Source organism: Haliotis rufescens, unplaced genomic scaffold, assembly GCF_023055435.1.
Source record: "Haliotis rufescens isolate VD_foot unplaced genomic scaffold, xgHalRufe1.0.p SCAF_7, whole genome shotgun sequence".
In the NCBI taxonomy this organism is placed as follows: domain Eukaryota; kingdom Metazoa; phylum Mollusca; class Gastropoda; order Lepetellida; family Haliotidae; genus Haliotis; species Haliotis rufescens.
The window spans coordinates 52,980,475-52,999,169 of NW_025964361.1; the positions used below are offsets into that span (position 1 = coordinate 52,980,475).

Consider the following 18,695-nt stretch of genomic DNA (forward strand, 5'->3'; position numbering starts at 1 on the left):
TACTCTGCCACAGGACAGCAGCAATCAACAAATCAGACAATCAAGTGATGGACCAGAAAGTAAGCTCAACACGGAACTCCACTTAAAATGTTGCTGAGAGCCATATTGGGGCCAGTAGACTCAAATGTTTCGGCACTGATGCTTGCATGCCATGTAATCTTAAGACGAGCTATAAAAAATTGTGTCACATGAATCAATTAATACTAGCTTATGATATTTCAATCATCCATAAGATATGCATCTACAGCATTCCAAGAGTCTGTGAAACCAATAAACCTCAATGTGTAGTTCATTTAGTATGGGGACATTTTTGTTTTATCTGTCTTTATATTGCACTTATTGTTTACTCATTGACATTTCATATGTCAATAATACAATCTTTCAAGGAGCTAAGTCTCGCTAATGTATCTTATAAATTTTAAGATGATTTCTATGGGCAAAAAATACAAAGTTGGAAAAAAAGGACAAAAGTACACAACATAGGTCAAATATTACGAATAAAAAACTAAATGTTACTAATAAAGATCAAAATACAAAACAAACAGACGCCGGTTATAAAAGAAAGAACGCCAGATGGCGCTGCAATTTGTAAAACATTCTGAGTTTAATCGGCTTGTTCCGCTATGTATACGATAACTACATGTATGCTGAGGGTGTCCTCCCAAAACTTCTACATGCCAAAACTTCTACAGCTTAAAACAACAAAGTTTATGGTCCACTGCACCACTAATCTCCTGGCTATTACCTGTTGGGCATTGATTGGAACAGTCCAATTAATTAAGTGTACAACATACAACAAAACAAAACAATTTGAAGACAATGAAGACAATTTACTCATATAACACTGGTATAAATAAATGGTACACAAACTTTTTGCACTAGACTACTTACTAACTTAATGTTAGCACTGGTATAAATAAATAGTACACACACTAATTTAATGTCAGAACTGGCCTCACTCTGTCACATACAGCACTAAAACTATTATATTTCAATTCTCTTAACCAAGTTTGAGAAGATGACCAACAGCATCAAGGAACTCGATAAGGGTTTTCTGTCCTTGAGTCAACATGTCCATAAGACGTCTCAGGCGATTTTCAGTCTCTGTAAACTCGCTTCCTGCTGGGTGGGGCGGCACCAAAGTCTAACTGTGCGATTTTTGACTATACCATTATAACAATAGGTAAACTCAGTCAGCCATGACAACTCTCTGTAGATGTTTTGGCATGTAGACGTTTTGGCATGTAGAAGTTTTGGGAGTGAACCATGCTGAGATGCACAATGTATTACATCACTCCTCGTGCACCGTCTGACGTCACACATATATATATATATATGCCAGTTTTTATTAACCCTAGAATTGTTTAAAATGTTTTGGAAAATAAGCAAACACGAACGCCGAAGTGAACTTTGCGGCATATTGGATAGTGTTTACAAAGTCATGTTTCACGTATGCCGGTTATGGGACGCCTATGACATCACTAATATTTCACACACAGCTGCGATACATACATCCCTGAATTACTCGTACACTTCGGCATCAACTTACAACTTGTCTTTGTCACAAATATAAACGGTTTTAATGTAAATAAGCGAAATAAATCTGGTTTGAAAACGAACGCTGGCGTCATAGAGGAAAATCTATATTCTTTATTTATGGCAAGTTATTTTTCCTAATGAATGTGTAACGTTATACATGTGCATACAAATCTATTTATATATTTTTGACGTTCAGATATTAGGCAGCATTTTGTTCGCACACAGTTTCTGAAAAACTGTTAAATAAAACAAATTCTCGCACAACGTTCACTGTTCAGATGTTATAACAATGTGTGCATCTGAAACAAAACTCGGCATCATAGCACCCTCGTGTTGCACCAAGCATGAACAGTTATTGGATCATTGTTAATTAATCCTAGTTTAGCATCAAATGAATGTATATTGAAGGTTGTATACAAAATACATGTACTAATTAGTCAGATGTCGGATTACACAGTATACTTTATTTATGAAAAGGCCCTTGGCCAGTGACAGTGCTTAAACGCAACATGTATATACACAATGTGTACATATATATATATATATATATATATATATATATATATATCACGTCAGACGGCGAATGCACGAGGTGTGACGTAATACAAGCCGATTAAACTCAGAATGTTTTACAAATTGCAGCGCCATCTGGCATTCTTTATTGTCAACGTCCTTTTGTGCTCATTGACGTTCTTTCGAACACATTGTCCTTTTCTTTCTTATGACGTCTTTTCGTAACATTTGATTATTAATATTGCACACTTTTGACCTTTATTTCAACTTTGTATTTGTTTAACCGGCGTCTGTTTGTTTTGTATTTTGACCTTTTTAGTAACATTTAGTTCTTTATTCGTAATATTTGACCTTTATTGCGTACTTTTGTCTTTTTTTTCAACTTTGTATTTTTTATCCAAGGCTGCCCATAGACTTCAAACGCCAAAATACTTTTTTAAATTACAACCATCAGTTGCATCATTAATTAATAATTAAATTTTCGTTGTGTTCATTGAAATTCCTGTATTCTGATTAGCTGAATTGGTCACGTGTTATTGCATTCATTTCCTAATGAATGTAAAAAATTAAGCCACGCCCACCGAGGCGCACTTCTTTTATTACTTCGGAATGTCGGGTAATCCGAATATTACAGCCGAGGGAATTCCCTTTCTGCTCACGTGTATCGTCATGCACAGGAAATTTAGCGACTTTCATGCATATGCATTGTCCAAACTACCCTTTGAAACCGATGGCCGAGAATGAATGAAACAGCAAACGTGCAGGCTCGCTCGCCTGTTTTTTTCTGCTCGCCCCGGTCAACTTTCATGTCTTTGGGTTTTCTTTCTAACTAGCATTTTTCCAACTGTGTTTTACCGTACTCAGGAAAGTAATGTTTGAATCTGGCGGTAACTGACCATGTAATTTGAAACAGCCGCCTTCCCCCGGACATATTTCTTCCAGTTCGTTACAGTCTTGACTGTTGCAGTTCTTTTCGCCTCTTGTCTTAACTGACAGGTCCAATGAACATTGTATTGATCCTGCTCTCCGTTGATTGGCTACTGACAGTGTAGGTGTGTCAATTTATGTGCATTAATTTTAACAATCACCTGATTCATGTCACGCCACAGTATGTATTCCTACACCTGGAATGTTTATCAATCTCGTCATTTTTGTCTGTTTTGATATATACAACTGTTTTTGGTTAAACTATTGTAGATAAAACATGTTTTATGCTGTCGAATGTAATTATAAGCATTGACTGTGTCTTTTTTTCGGTTCATTGAGGTATGAATCTAAAAACCAATGTGCAAACTTTTGTAAGAATCCGCAATGAGGATTCATACAGTTTGAACATTGGTTTTTCGATTCATACCTCAATGAACCGAAAAAAATACACAGTCAATCCTTAAATGAAATTTGCTAATAAGTAAAATCCTCCTGTTTTCTTTTGATATCAAATATATCAACACTCATCTCGCCAGTGTGTTTTGGGATGGTAAATATCCTTTATTAGAAATGAACATTGTATTAGGAAAGCCATTACCGGGGTAGTAATATTTACCATCCCAAAACCCAAGCCTGATAACCTCTTTATCATATAATGTCATTTTGAACTTCTTTTGTCCCAAAACCTATATTCTCACCTCTCATTAATGATACCTAAAAATTGCAAGTTTTCCTAGAAAGTATCCATTAAAATACATTATGTCAAGAAGGTCAGTGATTAGTTAGTTGGACAGTGGCAACAGGTGATTTATTACCCATATGGGCTCAAATATGCAGTGTAATAACTTTTTGATATTTGCACAGTGTGCAATTAGTGATTCTCGAAGCTGATTGGTCAGTTAAACAATGTCAATTTTCATTGGTCGACGGGACTATTTTTCTCTCATTGAGTTCATTCACAAATCCAGGGCATTCATTCAGATGTTTTACGTGCTACAATCTCACTTAATCGAGATTTATAAGACTAGAACATAGTTTCATATCAACCACATGATTTCACAGTATTATGAATAAAGCATTTATTTCGCACGAGTTTTAGTTTACAATAAGCGTAATTACAAAAAACAAAACTGCATTGTTTGTAAACAAACATGGCTGACCATTTGACACCTGTCAAACTAAATGACCTCGTTAAAGTAGACGGAGATCTGACAGGAAGAGTTATTCGCATAATTCAACCTCTGAACACATTTAATGTCTTTGTTGTCAAAACTGCATATGGCCAGATTGAAGTTCCAAGATTCAGATTGTGATGTTGCCAGAAACTGTTTCTAGTGCGCTAAAAATCAACACCACCAAGTCCGGATTTGCGTCTGTGTTAGAGGACTTGCTGTTTGGCAAATCTTTCGACCACACGAATCCCCAAAACCGGACTTTGTATAGACAGGTTTGCCTTTGTGAACGATGATGACATCGATAACTGCCAATGAAAAGGAAAACACAATGAAAAAGACTAAATTTGACAAGTTGACATGAACTTAGTTCAAATTTATACTGGTAAGAAAAACACGAAAAATAAGACTACTCACACTTTCAATGATGGCATTAGAATAAAAACAAATTCCTTTTGCAACAACAGTTAGACTTTCCGAAAGACATTATAAACATACGCCATTTCGTAGAATTTAAGTTTGTAACATTGTGTTAAGAAATAAGAACGCGACACTTTTTTATACAATGTATACGTTTTTGTAACCGTGACGTCAGCACAGTACGGCGCTGAGCGGTATGCTGACTGACGTTCGGGCACAATACGACTATGAGGGTTAATGACACAGGAAAGGTGCAACTAAACATTATTCTTTGCAAATTTATCATTTCGGCATGCACATCAGACAGTTCAGAATTCGAAATGCCTACTTTGAAGGAGATCATGGTAGCACTCGCTTAGCGACAAGATTACCAACATCTGGTTGCAAAATCGATGCACTTTGCTGAACTCAAATAGGTTTTGAAATCAAAACAAAAATAATTAAAAATACAAGGAAAAGAAAACTTACCCCAGCGAGGTGATCCTGTGTCCGACATTGAACTAAATGAACTCCGTGAATGCGGACAGCTTGTCACTAAGTCTCCAGATACCGTGTTAGTCTATCGACAGGTATTCGACCATTATGAATCACATCAAAATATCAACAAACTCCCGTCATCTGACTGTCCACTCCACAAGCGCGTTTGACAAGTCCTCCTAAAATCCCACATGCACATGTTTCCCATCAGCCACACTTGTCTCAAATCACAAACGATGTTCATTAAACTTGTTGTCCGGATTAAACTGTAACGCCGGTTCTCTTGTCATTCCTGGTTTCGGCTGTCTCATATCTGGGTCAAGTCGGGTCATTCTTTCCGACACTGACAGCAATCCTTTTCTCAATGTGAAATTCATGTCCATGGTGATGCACGACGGCTATTGTCTTGTCAATGAGAGGTCTTGTCAAAACAAGCCTTGATTAAAAAGCCTGTTGAACCTTTTTTTGAAAATTGTCTTCTTTTAGCAATGCTAGATAGTGTACGCTGTGTAACTCAGACAGAAATATAACTGTGATCTTTCAAGTTTTGTTAACAGAACTATATTTTTACGCGTAGCAAGACGTTGATTGAGTAATGCGGTTGGAGTGAGTGGACAGTGTTTTTTCACACGCGGATTGATACAAAACAGCTGATTCTTGATCGGCGACAGTTGATTGTTTTTTTCTTGAAACATGTCTTTAATATGAATATGGGTAATAAATAGAATAACCCACTCGGTACGAGTGATTACGGAAAATATGTCACGAGTGAAATTAATGTTTTAACTTAAAACATTAATTTCACTCGTGACATATTTTCCGTAATCACTCGTACCTCGTGGGTTATTCTATAAATAGTTGCAACCTGTGTGTTTAGACAGTGGCGTAACTACATATTTGGGAAGAAACCAATTGCCTTCACATTTTGTTGCCTTGCCTTTTGTGGCAATCTATTGGTCCACCCATCAGAGTTACTGCCCTTTATCAAAGGGAAGCTACTCTAGTCCATGAGACGTCACGTTTGTATAAAGACCCAAGTAAAGCAACATGAGTTGTGTTGAATATATGACACTCCTCATTCAAGTTCAAAGGATAGTGCTAACTCATGTAACAACACTTTGAACCAGTATCTACCTATCTCCTTGGAATATGTGTTGTTTGGGGTGGAATTTCCTGCTGTTATTTCATGCCTGTTTGACCACATATGAAGCAGTTGAAGATCAGTTTGTGAAAATAGCAAATGATATTCACAGTCTCTGTTGTCTCCCTATACTGTATCATGGAATTATATGTCTCCAGTCTTGGTATTATCATTTACTGATTAGCTTTTTTATGGTTCAAAGGCAGGGCTACTCGCCTAACATTCATGACATATTTTAGGCCAGGAGTCAACATTCCCATTATGGGGTGAAGCATTAATTTCATGACTTACTGTATTCTGAAATATCTTAAATATTTTATCTTTTATCCAACCTACTTATGACCAAGATTTCTCACCAAGTATGTAAACCAAGAAATAAGAAGGCTGGCCTAACAGTAAGATATTTTTGAAATAAATCTGTTTGTTTTGGATATCCAAGTAGGTATTATAACTTTAAGGTGATGGGTTTTGGCATGCAAATGTAGACATAGCTTTTTGGGAAAGTGTGCTGCATTTTGTGATCACAAGTTCTCAATGATTGCAAATATCTGAAACATTTTGAGTTAGGTAGACATGTTCTTTGTGTTAAAAACCTGGCAACAAATGAGATAGTTGTAATGTTGATTACAATAACTATTACTATTGTATAAATGGAGAGTATACTTCAAACAGGAGGGGGAAAGGACACCACTAAACCACAAGGCCCACCCTGAAGATCTGGGTTAGAATTGGTCTTCAGCAACCCAATTTTTACTTGTCTTAAGAGCTGTCTATGCTTGTCATGTCTGGTGGTTTAATGAGGCTCTCTGACTTCGTTGATGCATGTAATCTTATCCGAACTGAGTAGACTGCCATCACATAGCTGGAATATTGCTGAGTGCAGCGTTAAACAACAAATAAATAAAAAAAATAAAAATAAACAAACAGACAAACAAACAAACAAACATACTTACCCAAGGCCCAACCCCTAACACCCAACTGACAAGGCCAAACCCCTGGAATCTCATTTGGCACTCAAATATGAACCATTAATTTATGTTTGTATGCTTCATAATACCAGGCCTCAATTATTTGCCTCATCTACCACAAGAGCTGTGGTTATCGTATTGTGTATTTCCTTATCAGTATGAGTTGGACTTGAAACAAAAAACATGAATGCTTAACAATTTGCGTTTGTTAACCATGTAAACTTAACTTTATTTATTGTCATTTTTGTTGACGTCACCAAAATAGTTAGTTTTATGCTTTCTTATACATCAAAATGCATAGTATGCTTAAAAAAAGAGGATGCCCACACACACAAACCCACCCTACACCCCAATTTTCTGTATACACATACATATGTATTTTGAGGTAGGTGAATAATAAAGAGATTATTAACAAACAAATTATTTTATGATTTGCAACCAGTCGGAGATGTAATGAGTGAGTGAGTGAGTATGGTTTAATACCGCTTTTAGCAATATATCAGCAATATCATGGATGGGGACACCAGAAATGGGCTTCACACGTTGTACCCATGAAGAAAATGGAAGCAAGGTCTTCGGCATGAAGAGCGAACACTTTAACCACTTGGCTACCCAATGGCCCCTCCTAGGCTGCACTTCTTTTAGACGCATTGTTGCGCAGTGGAACTGAATATTTGAGCGTGGTTTAACTTAAATGAAAACTAATCTTAAATTTGTATGACTTACCTTTTTTGAAAGAAACAAGGAACTAAACGTGATAACCTATTAAAAAACTATGAAGATCTAAAAGGAACTAAACGTGATTACCTGTTATTATGTGAAGGAAAGATGAATAAACCTCAAATGAAAGAAACTAAATATCTAGAACTAATGCTTATTCTAACAGTTACTGTATGCTAATGTATTGGTTACTCCTACGGGAGTCTTAACACTGTCTAACGCTGTCTAACACCAGCTGTCTAACACCAGCTCTCTAACCATCTCTCTAACCATCTAAGCCGCCTCCGTGGTCTTGTGGTAGAGCGTCCGCCTGGAGAGCGAAGGTCCGGGGTTCGATCCCCGGCCGCGTCATACCAAAAGACGTTAAAAGATGGTACTTGTTGTTACCCTGTCTGGCGCTCGACATCAAGGGGCTAAAACAAGGACTGGTCGGCTCGGAGTCCGTATACTGTGTCTGAGTGGGGTATTCATGTTAAACTGCGGCATGGTATCTCAGTGAGCTAGCACTATAAATTGGCATTAGTCCGGACTAGTACAAGCAGCCACAGACACACACGTGCATGCACGTCGCTATATAAGTGCAATAATCTTGGACGCGACGTTAAACCCAATTTCACCTCACCTCTAACCATCAAACTAACAAACTCTCTAATAAACTCTCACCAACTAACTAATTGATGCGCGCTACCGCCTTATATTTGTTCACAACCCTCACATTTCACGTGCAGTCACAGCCATACTTTGGTGTGTTCAGGCGATGCGATCGTTATGCATCGGGTGCGCTTTGAAGAACAGATTCTTTATTTAAAGGGCAAGTTCACACGGAAATGAACCTATTTTTCTTGTACTTTTTCCACATTAAAAGTGTTAACCTAGAAGTGTCATAGACAAAAATATAAAAATATCACAATTAATTAACATATTTTTCGCATTAAAACTATTTTTTTTTTCACATTTACCAAGTGTTCTATTTCCACAACAAAAACACCATGGCTTATGCCCCTTGCAATATGACGTCATTGGTGCCAATTGATAAACATTATGACGTCATCATGCTTTGTTAGAGCCGCTTCACGTGGTGTAGGTCCAGGTGTGTGATTCTAGCGTCTCAGATGCCAGCCAGCATAGTGTTATGCTGAGTCACCACTGCGCCGGAGTGTGTCGTAGGCCATGTTGTTTTACCGCAAACTGGTACTTGATATCTTTTGCGTTGAGAATAGACAGGGACCCAGTTGAATTGGCACCAATTACGTCATAATCTAAGGGGGATAACTCAGGCCTGTTTAGCTCGAAAAACGAAGGCCTCATAACGGCATATCATTTTCACACTATTGTGAGCTTCCTACGTTCACTGTGAAAGAAATGAGTGTATATTTTCAAACACAGATACTAATTAATTCTAAAATTGCGTTTTGTTTCCAAAAAGAAAGAAAGTGATTTTTGCGTGTACACTTCCCCTTTAAAACTAACATGACTGCACGTGAAGCGCGATCTATAGTTTCCGGGTGTGTTTTGGAGCACATTTTTAATGAACAAACATGTCTTCAGAACACGCATTGTCGGGTTTTTCTTTAAGTCGATTCTAGTCCTTCGTAATGACATGTAGATAAGGATTTATGTTAACCACAGCAGCACCCACTGACATATCAAACATTATGTATTTGCAGTGAACAAAGAAGATGGACAGAAAAGACTGGGCAAAGATCCAGAACAACTGGGATTTTCTGAGGAAGGAGCTGACCGCCGTCTACCTCCTCGATGACCTCAAGTCCTGTCCAGATGATATACTGACTGATGAAGATGAACAGAGGGTGAAATATGAACCAGTGGATGCTGACAAGAATGAGAAACTGTTGCATATCCTGAAACACAAACCGTCTTGCCTAAATGGCTATAAGTGGTTTCTGGGTGTTGTTAAGAAGCATCAGAAATACATCTTTGATCGACTAAACAAAACAGAGGTTGATGCCAGTGATGTTCAAGGTAAAACGTGTTATTATTCAAAATGACAGGGAACCCAACAATGAATCATCCACTTGAATGGTAAAGATACTGACCAGAGTACCAGAGGTCCAGAAACGTTGATATTGCTTACCATATTCAACGTAATAAGCGCCCCACTCAAATAAGCACCCATGGCGATATTTGCGAATATATTGGCTAGTGAACAATCCCAATTTGCACCCATCCGATTGATCAATGTATACAAGCCCTGGGCACATATTACGTTGAATACGGTATTTATTGTAGATGAGCCCAGCTACGACATCAACAGCATGGTGAGGGAGATACTTCTGAAGAACTTTGTGGATGAGGCAGGGAAAAGCTGCACCTTGCCTGATGTGAGGAATGCTGTCTGTGTACTGAGGGGAAGAGGTGTCAACTTTGACTGGAAGGATAACAAACTGAAAGACTTTGTCATTGAGGTCTTCTCGGGAGTTCTCTTTGAGCCAGGCAGGAAGGGAATGGTGTATCCTTAACAATCTGCTGACATATTGATTGTAAATATTGTATATGTGACGTTCACACTGTTAGATCTGTCCTGAATATCTCAATTGTCAAAAAAAGGCCTACAGACAAGTTTCATTTCTTTTCAATGTGCCAAAATGCAGAAGACAATATTGACAATATGTAATCATGGTAATACCATGTGTTTCTACAGCACTCAATAACATGCAGTAATAATATACCACAAAGGGAGGCAGTGGATTGTCTGTCCTAATAACATTTCACATTTTCAACTTTAGAAGGAATGAGCATTTTTGTTTTGTAGGTGTTCTAAATCAAATGTGAATGATATTTCATTTCTTTTCTTCTTCTCAGAAACTAAAAGACACATAAAGTTGAAACTATGTGTGAATGATAATTGTCATTAAGATACTTTGTTCATCATTAAGAAGTGCTCTACTGCACCATTTTCACCTTGGGGTTTATAAATTCAATCTCAATGTGTACATGGATAGCCAAACATGTTTGAGGGCATTGCATAGACTTCGAATCCATTCATTTCCTTGACTTAGATAGTCCCACATTTTTGCACCTTGGTGCAAAAGAAGAAAAAGTAGTGGTTCCTAAAGTAGCTTCTCCTCTTGAGGTGCCAACTACTACAGTATCTGCTGTTGCTGTTGCTGCGGCTGCTAGCACTGGTACTAGTGAAGACAGTAATGTTGGAGCACCTACTCATGGTACCAGTAATGGTAAGTCCATTACAAATGGATTATTAGCCCTGCTGCAGAAACTTTCTCTGCTTATAAAGTGTAATTTCATCTGGTCTGTTGTGATGATTGCAGTTTGAATCCCAGATTCAACCTGATTATGACCCTCTGCTATGTCAGCTTCACCAAAGATGTAACTGTAGAATCTAGCATCATTTTCTCTCATATTATTCTGGAAAGCTGTGATATAACTAATTGTTTTCTTATCCTATCTCACATATTGCATTTTGTCTCTCTTTTCGAACTAAGGGTGGAAACCTTGTTTGCGAAAGCAAACTTTGCAATACCCTACCCGTATGCAACTTGTCCATGATGCACAAGGCCAAGGTTTTGCTCCTTGCTTAACTTCATCAAGCAGTAGAGAACATGGATTACTTTTATCCATTTTGGTTTGCAGATTCGTTACACGCCACAGTTAGACCTATGTGGTTGTTTCATGATAAACATGAATGGGTATTACACCATGCTAAAGTTTAATCTACCTTGACCTAGGTGGCTGTTCAACAATGTCTGATGATCAGTCTGACACCCCTACCATCGCCATCTGGGACATTTCAGTAGAAACAATAGTTCTGCCTCATACGTCGCATCCTATCGCAAAGGACACTATGTCACCTGTGTGTCCCTCGGCTGAGGAGACAGAGCAGACATGCTTTTTATAAGGCAAGTTTTTCATACCTAGGATTAGGGGGTTAACATGGTTAAGAAGATGTGGTAGAAGATCTCAAGGAATTGGAGGAAAGCAAAGCTGTCACTGGAGGAGCTGCCAAAGATGAAGAAGGCCTAGTGAGGATCAGAGACTCCATTCAAGCCACTCGAAGATATTCTTTTTCAGTGGATCGATGACTTGCGACAGTCAGCATGCATCGTCACACGCATGATGATACAGCAGCGAGCTCTCCATATTTATCAGACGAGGAAGGACATGGATCTCCCAAAGTCGTTCAAGGCATCGGGAAACTGGTGTTTGCAATTCTTGAGACGACACAACCTCGCACTGAGGCAGAAAACCCACATTGTCCAGAAACTTCCTCCTGAAGTGGAGTTTTTTCAAGAGTTTGTCATCTGTGAGTGGAAGAAAGTTAATTATGATTTACGCCAGATCGGCAATATGGATGAAACTTCTCTTAACTTCGACATGCTTGGATCAGGACCATCGACACCAAGGGTGTCAGTACGTACATGTGGAGCAGAGAAGCAACACTTCTGTTTGGCTGATGGGACCAAGCTAACCCCAATTCAGATTTTCAAGCGGAGGACGATGCCTAAAGACAATTTCCCCAGTGGCAGGTACGTCACAGTATAAGAAAAAGGGTGGATGGATGAGCCTCTAGTACCCAAGTGGATAGAGAATGTGTGGATGAAGAGACCCAGTGCTGCTGAGGCTGCAAGTTCCTGCTTGTGTGGGACATGTTCCATGCCCATTTGTGTGAAGCCATAAAGAAGTTGGTGGACAGCAAATTACAGCAGGCTGTGATCCCCGGTGGATGCACCTCACTGTTGCAGCCACCTGACGTCTGTCTCAACAAGTTCTTCAAGGCCAACATGAGGAGGGAGTGGAATACGGAAGATAAAGAAGACTTGAATGCTTTGACTGCTTTTGGTCATGCCCATTCATCTGGTATGACTATAGTTTCCTACTCTCCTCCACATATTAAGCTCTTCCGTTTTCCGACTTCAAACGTGGCGAAGCCTCTTTCCTCACCCTCACACTCAGCAGTGTCATCTCAGATCACATGCATGTTCTGCCTGCATGTTAATCCTGTTTTATTGCGTACCTGGTTATTCTTAGCCCTGGTCATAGTCATTAGTGTTGGTGCCTGTTAAGGTTACATCAGTTATTTGACATAAATCATATCTTTGTTGTTGCCGGGTGCCTATTGGGTTGACACCAGTTATTGACATAAATCAATTTAGCACATGAGAGGTTTATATTCCCATTCCCATCAGATCTTATTGGACGAATTGAACTCCCGCCATCTTGACTGTTGTATATGTAATATGTGAGACAGGATAAGTGAAAAAGATTAATTTTACATTAAATTTAATATTCTTATATTGTCTCACATGATAAACTAGTGTCCAAAAGAAACGATACCACCTGTTTGCAACGACATAAAAGAAAAACTAAACAATGCAGAAGTTTAGGATTGGTGTTATGCTTTTGAGAAATCCTTTCACAACATCTGTACAAAAATTTCATTTCAATAAAATCTGTACAACCAATATGACAAGCCTTTAAAGATGGGTGGGGTCGAAAAATGAACATTTCGTTAGAGCACTGATCACAGAAACAACGGGAAATGTCACACCACACGTCTCAAAGTCAAGTCAGTAGCGGGTATGTCCACCGTGAGCATCAATACATGCCAGAACACGCCTACGGACTGATGACGTCAAATGTCTGATGACGTTGGGAGTGATGCGTTGCCATTCCTCGAGGAGACATCGTTCCAAGTCCTGGACGTTGACTGGAGGCACACGGCAACGTCGGATTTGCCGATCGAGGTGGTCCCATAAGTGCTCGATGGGATTCATGTCCGGTGAACATGCGGGCCATGGCAAAACCTGTACGTTGGCGTTGGCAAGGAAGTTCTGTGTCAATCTTGCTGTGTGTGGCCTTGCATTGTCATGTTGGAAAAGGAGTCCACGAGGCTGTTGCTGAATAAAGGGCACCACAACAGGCCGTAGGATGTCATCAAGATAACGCTGTGCATTCAGGTTTCCACGAATTACGACAAGCATCGTTTTGACGTCACCACATATGCCACCCCAAACCATTAACCCTCCACCTCCAAACGGCCGGACCTGTTGGATACAGTTAGGCGGCAAACGTTCACCAAATCGTCGGTATACAAGCTGCCGTCCATCGTTTCTGAAGATGAGGAATCTGCTCTCATCAGAGAACATAACACGTGCCCAGTCCCGCCGTTGCCAACGTCGAACTCGCCTGGCCCAGATCAGTCTGTTGTTCCGGTGTGAGGCGTCAGGAGCGGTCCGCGGTAGGGATGACGTGGCCGGATACCATACTGCCGTAGTCTCCTGTAGACGGTCTGTCGACTGATCCTGTGTCCCAGTGCTGTAGCCGCCGTGGACGTCGCTGTTACGGTGCGGTTCCTCAGGTGTAATACCCGGATGTAACGATCTTCACGGGGCGTGGTTACTCGTGGTCTTCCACACCTGGGCCTGTCTGACGTAACCGCTGCATCAACCTGGTGATAGTGATGCGTGCGCAGCCCAACCTTCTGGCGACGTCCGCATGTGACGTTCCTTGTTGGACCATTCCAATGGCTCTCTCTCTCTCGATGGCTGTCAAACGTGGCATATCTTGTGTTCTTTTTGTTGCAGTGATATCAACGTGTCTCATCAGCCGTTTTATACAGTTTTTCTGCACGTGCAGAACATGCTAGAGAGGGAAATGTCACTTTCACGAAATTTACGTTTTTTCCCGGAAGTGATCACGTGTTCCCAGTATTTTTTATCGACAATGCTGTGTTTGGGATGTGCAATACGAATTGGCATGTTTTCATACTTGACAATTCACTTAGTAAAAAACAATTTTGAAAATAAGTTGGTATCGTTTCTTTTGGACACTAGTTTATATTGCCCACTTGTCCTACCTCTCTGAGGATCAACTCGCCTACCGGTAATTGTCCTTCGACTTTGATGAATGAAGGTGTGTCACAGATGGGGGTGCTTTAATGTAGGATCTTTCAATTTGTGTACAATGGCCATGATTGCATTTGCGATCGAGGTTTAAAATGAGACAATATGCAATATATGAGACAGGATAAGTTCAGATTCTTTATTACAGTATAAAGGCCAAAGGCCCATAATACATGCTTGATTTTATTAACATGTACTGCACTTACGCTAATATAAAGGCAGATGTACAATCATATGCAAGAAAGTGTGGTACATGTTTCAAATGTTGCCAACAGTTGTTTAACATTGAGACATTATGTTTCATTGAACTATGAATATCACTCATCATTTAAGAGTGCAGTTCCGTGTTTATAAACTTTATGTAAATACTGACAAGTATCATGAATAACATAATTATCTGATGACCTAATACTTTTGCAAGAATGTGGTACATGGTGTTTAACATTATAAATAGTGTGTTTGAATGAACTTTAAATATCACACATCCTTTAAGAGTGCAGCTCTGTGTTTATAAACTTTTTGTAAATACTGACAAGTATCATGAATAACATAATTATCTGATGACCTAATACTTTTGCAAGAAAATGTGGTACATGTTTCAAATGTTGCCAACAGTTGTTTAATATTATAAATAGTAAGTTGGTATGAACTATAAATATCACACATCCTTTAAGAGTGCAGCTCTGTGTTTATAAACGTTATGTAAATACTGACAGGTATCATGAATAACATGATCATATGATGACAGAATACTTATGCAAGAAAGTGTGGTACATGTTTCAAATGTTGACAAAAGTTGTTTAACATTGAACATTATGTTTAAATGAACTATGATATCACTCTTCCTTTAAGAATGCAATTCTGTGCTTATAAACTTTATGTAAATACTGACAAGTATCATGAATAACATTATAATTATCTGATGACATAATACTTATAAACGCCTGTAATGAGGCTGATCTAAAGTGATTAACAATGTACATACTTCTTAAGGTATCATACTGTTTACACACAAGTAATACATCTTCAATAGATGAAATACCTTCCTTGAGACAAAAAGGGCACAATCGCATTAAGTATTCAATATTATTTTAACGTCCCGTTTCTATTGCAAGTCCATAATTACCACATCTAAATCTTGACATGGCTGTCCTGACAGATAAAGGTAGATTATAGGATAGATACAATTCAACATTGAGTAATGACTTAAACTGCCTATAATAATATGTCTTTGAAGAACTACCTCAACCCAATTTTGATGGAGATTATCAAACAATTCCTGCTTGAATGTTGAAATATATGTATCAATATGACCCACATCCTGTGCAACCCAAACAAATCCAAATCCAAATTGAAACAGAATATGTTTCCACTCCCATCCTGTGATAACATCATGCTATAACATTGAAATGGTAATCTATTGTCATTTAAAGAAATAAGTTTAGTCCAATATTTAACTGCTCTTGTCATATAAATATACTGGAGAGGAATTCTTCCACATTCCCCTAGAACCATATTATTTGTAGTACTTTTACCAACTTTAAGTATCCATTTACTTAACTGTATCTGTACACTTTCAACTCTCCTACAGTTATTCACACCCCATATCTCTGCACCATAACAAAGAATGGGTACAACTGTAGCATCAAATATTTTAAACAAATCTTTACATGATAAATTACCGAATTTCCTGGAATATGTATAAATAGCCAATAAAGCCTTTTGTGCTTGGGCGGTAAGTGAAACAAGTTTGGGCGTAAAAACCAGACCCAGATACAACATCAATCTGTTTTTTCCATAAAATACCACTTCTCATATGCACGCAAAGGGCCTCCATTACGAAAAACCATTATCTTTGTTTTATTCAAATTAACTTTCATACCCGTTACATCACAAAAGTGTTCCAAGGCATATATCTTTTTTTGTAACTGGAAACATGAATCTGCCATAGATGACACTTCGTCAGCAAACATCAAAACAAACATCTCTTTAAAGGAAGGTGAAACATAGACACCCCTGCCACCAGTTTCTTGCATGAAGTACATTAACTTGTTTATAAAAATAATAAAAAACTGCAGGCTTAAGGTACATCCCTGCCTCGTACCAATGTTACACCTAAAATAATTTGATAAACCACCAGAGAGTCTTACACAAGCACTTAAATTGAATACATTGAAACTATTATCTTAAAAAATTTGCCACTAACTCCTAATTCATTTAAGCTTTTTAACAAAACGTCATGTTTAATCGAATCAAAAGCCTTTGAAAAGTCTATGAATAAACGGGGGCACGGGTGGCCCAGTCGTCTAAGGCGCCGCGATTCGCTGTGCAGAGTTGCATCCCTTGGGCACACCAGAAACCTATGATTGTGGGTTCGAATCCCGGTTCGCCCCGATTATGTTTCTAGGTTTGTCAGCACCATACCCGTGCTCGTGGGTTTCACCGAAGTGGTAAACGTCTGAGACCTGCATCACTTCGGGCTTTCCTCCCACATTAAGCTGACACGCCGCGATATAACTGGAATAATGTTAAAAGCGGCGTTAAACCTAACTCACTCACTCACTCTATGAATAAACAATATATCCTCCATTGTTCCTATGGGCATATTTTTGGGCAATAGATTGCAACAGAAAATACTATCAATAGTGGAGGGATTAGCTCTGAAGCCAAACTGTGCTTCATTAATGACATTATGTTCGTCACACCAAAGCTGCATTCTGGATTTAAGAGTAGTGCAAAAATCTTTACAAATAATATCTATCAAAGAGATTCCACGATAATTATCAATACAGTGTTTATCTCCTGACTTAAATAAAGGACATAGTATACTTTTCCCCCATTCTTTAGGGAATTCACCATTATCAAATATGTTGTTAAACAATAAGACCAACACAGGTAGAATATAATCTGATGATGCTTTCAGAAATTCAGCAGCAAGGCCATCAGGACCAGGGGACTTATTTAATCCCAACATATCAATATGAAACAAAACTTCCATCATAGTAATAGGGCCATTTAAGTTAAATATAGATGCCTCTTCTACCTCCGTATTACATATGTCATAATCAAAACCCTCAGTGGATATGTTATCTACACACAGAAGGTTACTAAAATCCAATCATAGCTACTAATTCTTTGTGAAATGCTTTCACCATAAGCAACCTGTTTTAGCCTTCTCCAAAATAATTTAGCATTGTTTCTAGAGTCAATTAAATTTTGTCTCATATCATTCTGGTAAACATATCTCTTGAATCTAAATTTAGATTTAAACAAGTTTCGCAACTTTCTAAATTCACTAAAGTCATAACCCTGGTCTCTATGGGCCCGAAGAGCATGATACTTTCTATTTTTTAAATCTTCTAAATCGCTATCCCACCATGGAGGTTGATTGCATATTCTTATAGGGCATCCTTTATATATTCTTTTAAACTGTTCTGCTGAAGACTTATATATCTTGACAATAGAGTCTAAAGCTACTTCAGCATCATTGATAATCTGATCACCCAAAACATCATGAACATCTGATAGGTTTGATATAAAGTTCTCCATAAATACTTGACATTCATTGCCATTCCATATATATCTTGGCCACTCACTGACAACATTAGGACCCTTATCAGTATCAGAAAAAACCTTACTTACACAACCTTCATGTCCATTATTAATATCATCCAAGGAAATTCTTAACGAGCAGTACAATGGAAAATGATTTGATGAATCACTCAAAGCTATACCAAAATCTGATACATTAGAAAAGATAGCTGTTGATGACATCATGTAGTCAACAACACTCTGGCCATTATGTGTAAAACATGTGAAATTACCACATTTGTCATTACACAATCTGCCATTGAATAGATGTTTACCAAATGTACAACATGTTTCGACCAATGTTTTACCATAGTTATTATGAGAAGTATCTTTATTAGATCTAGGC

At 38.4% G+C, this 18,695-nt stretch overlaps 1 protein-coding gene and 1 long non-coding RNA gene across 2 annotated transcripts in view; one reads left to right on the plus strand and one right to left on the minus strand.

Annotated features, from left to right (window-relative positions):
• The window catches only part of LOC124133678 (sterile alpha motif domain-containing protein 9-like), a 28,851-nt gene that overhangs the window by 2,993 nt on the left and 7,163 nt on the right, over positions 1–18,695 (plus strand). Inside the window, exons 2-4 of the mRNA XM_046498139.2 lie at positions 9,545–9,860; positions 10,128–10,347; positions 10,902–11,074. Of these exons, the coding sequence (XP_046354095.2) occupies positions 9,557–9,860; positions 10,128–10,347; positions 10,902–11,074 (697 nt within the window). The 5' untranslated portion in view covers positions 9,545–9,556. The remainder of the gene's footprint in view (positions 1–9,544; positions 9,861–10,127; positions 10,348–10,901; positions 11,075–18,695) is intronic.
• Positions 4,046–5,397, minus strand: LOC125376063. Its single transcript, XR_007218941.1, has 2 exons — positions 5,040–5,397; positions 4,046–4,459 (listed from the first exon to the last, which is right to left on the minus strand). It is a non-coding gene; the product is annotated as an uncharacterized LOC125376063 (long non-coding RNA).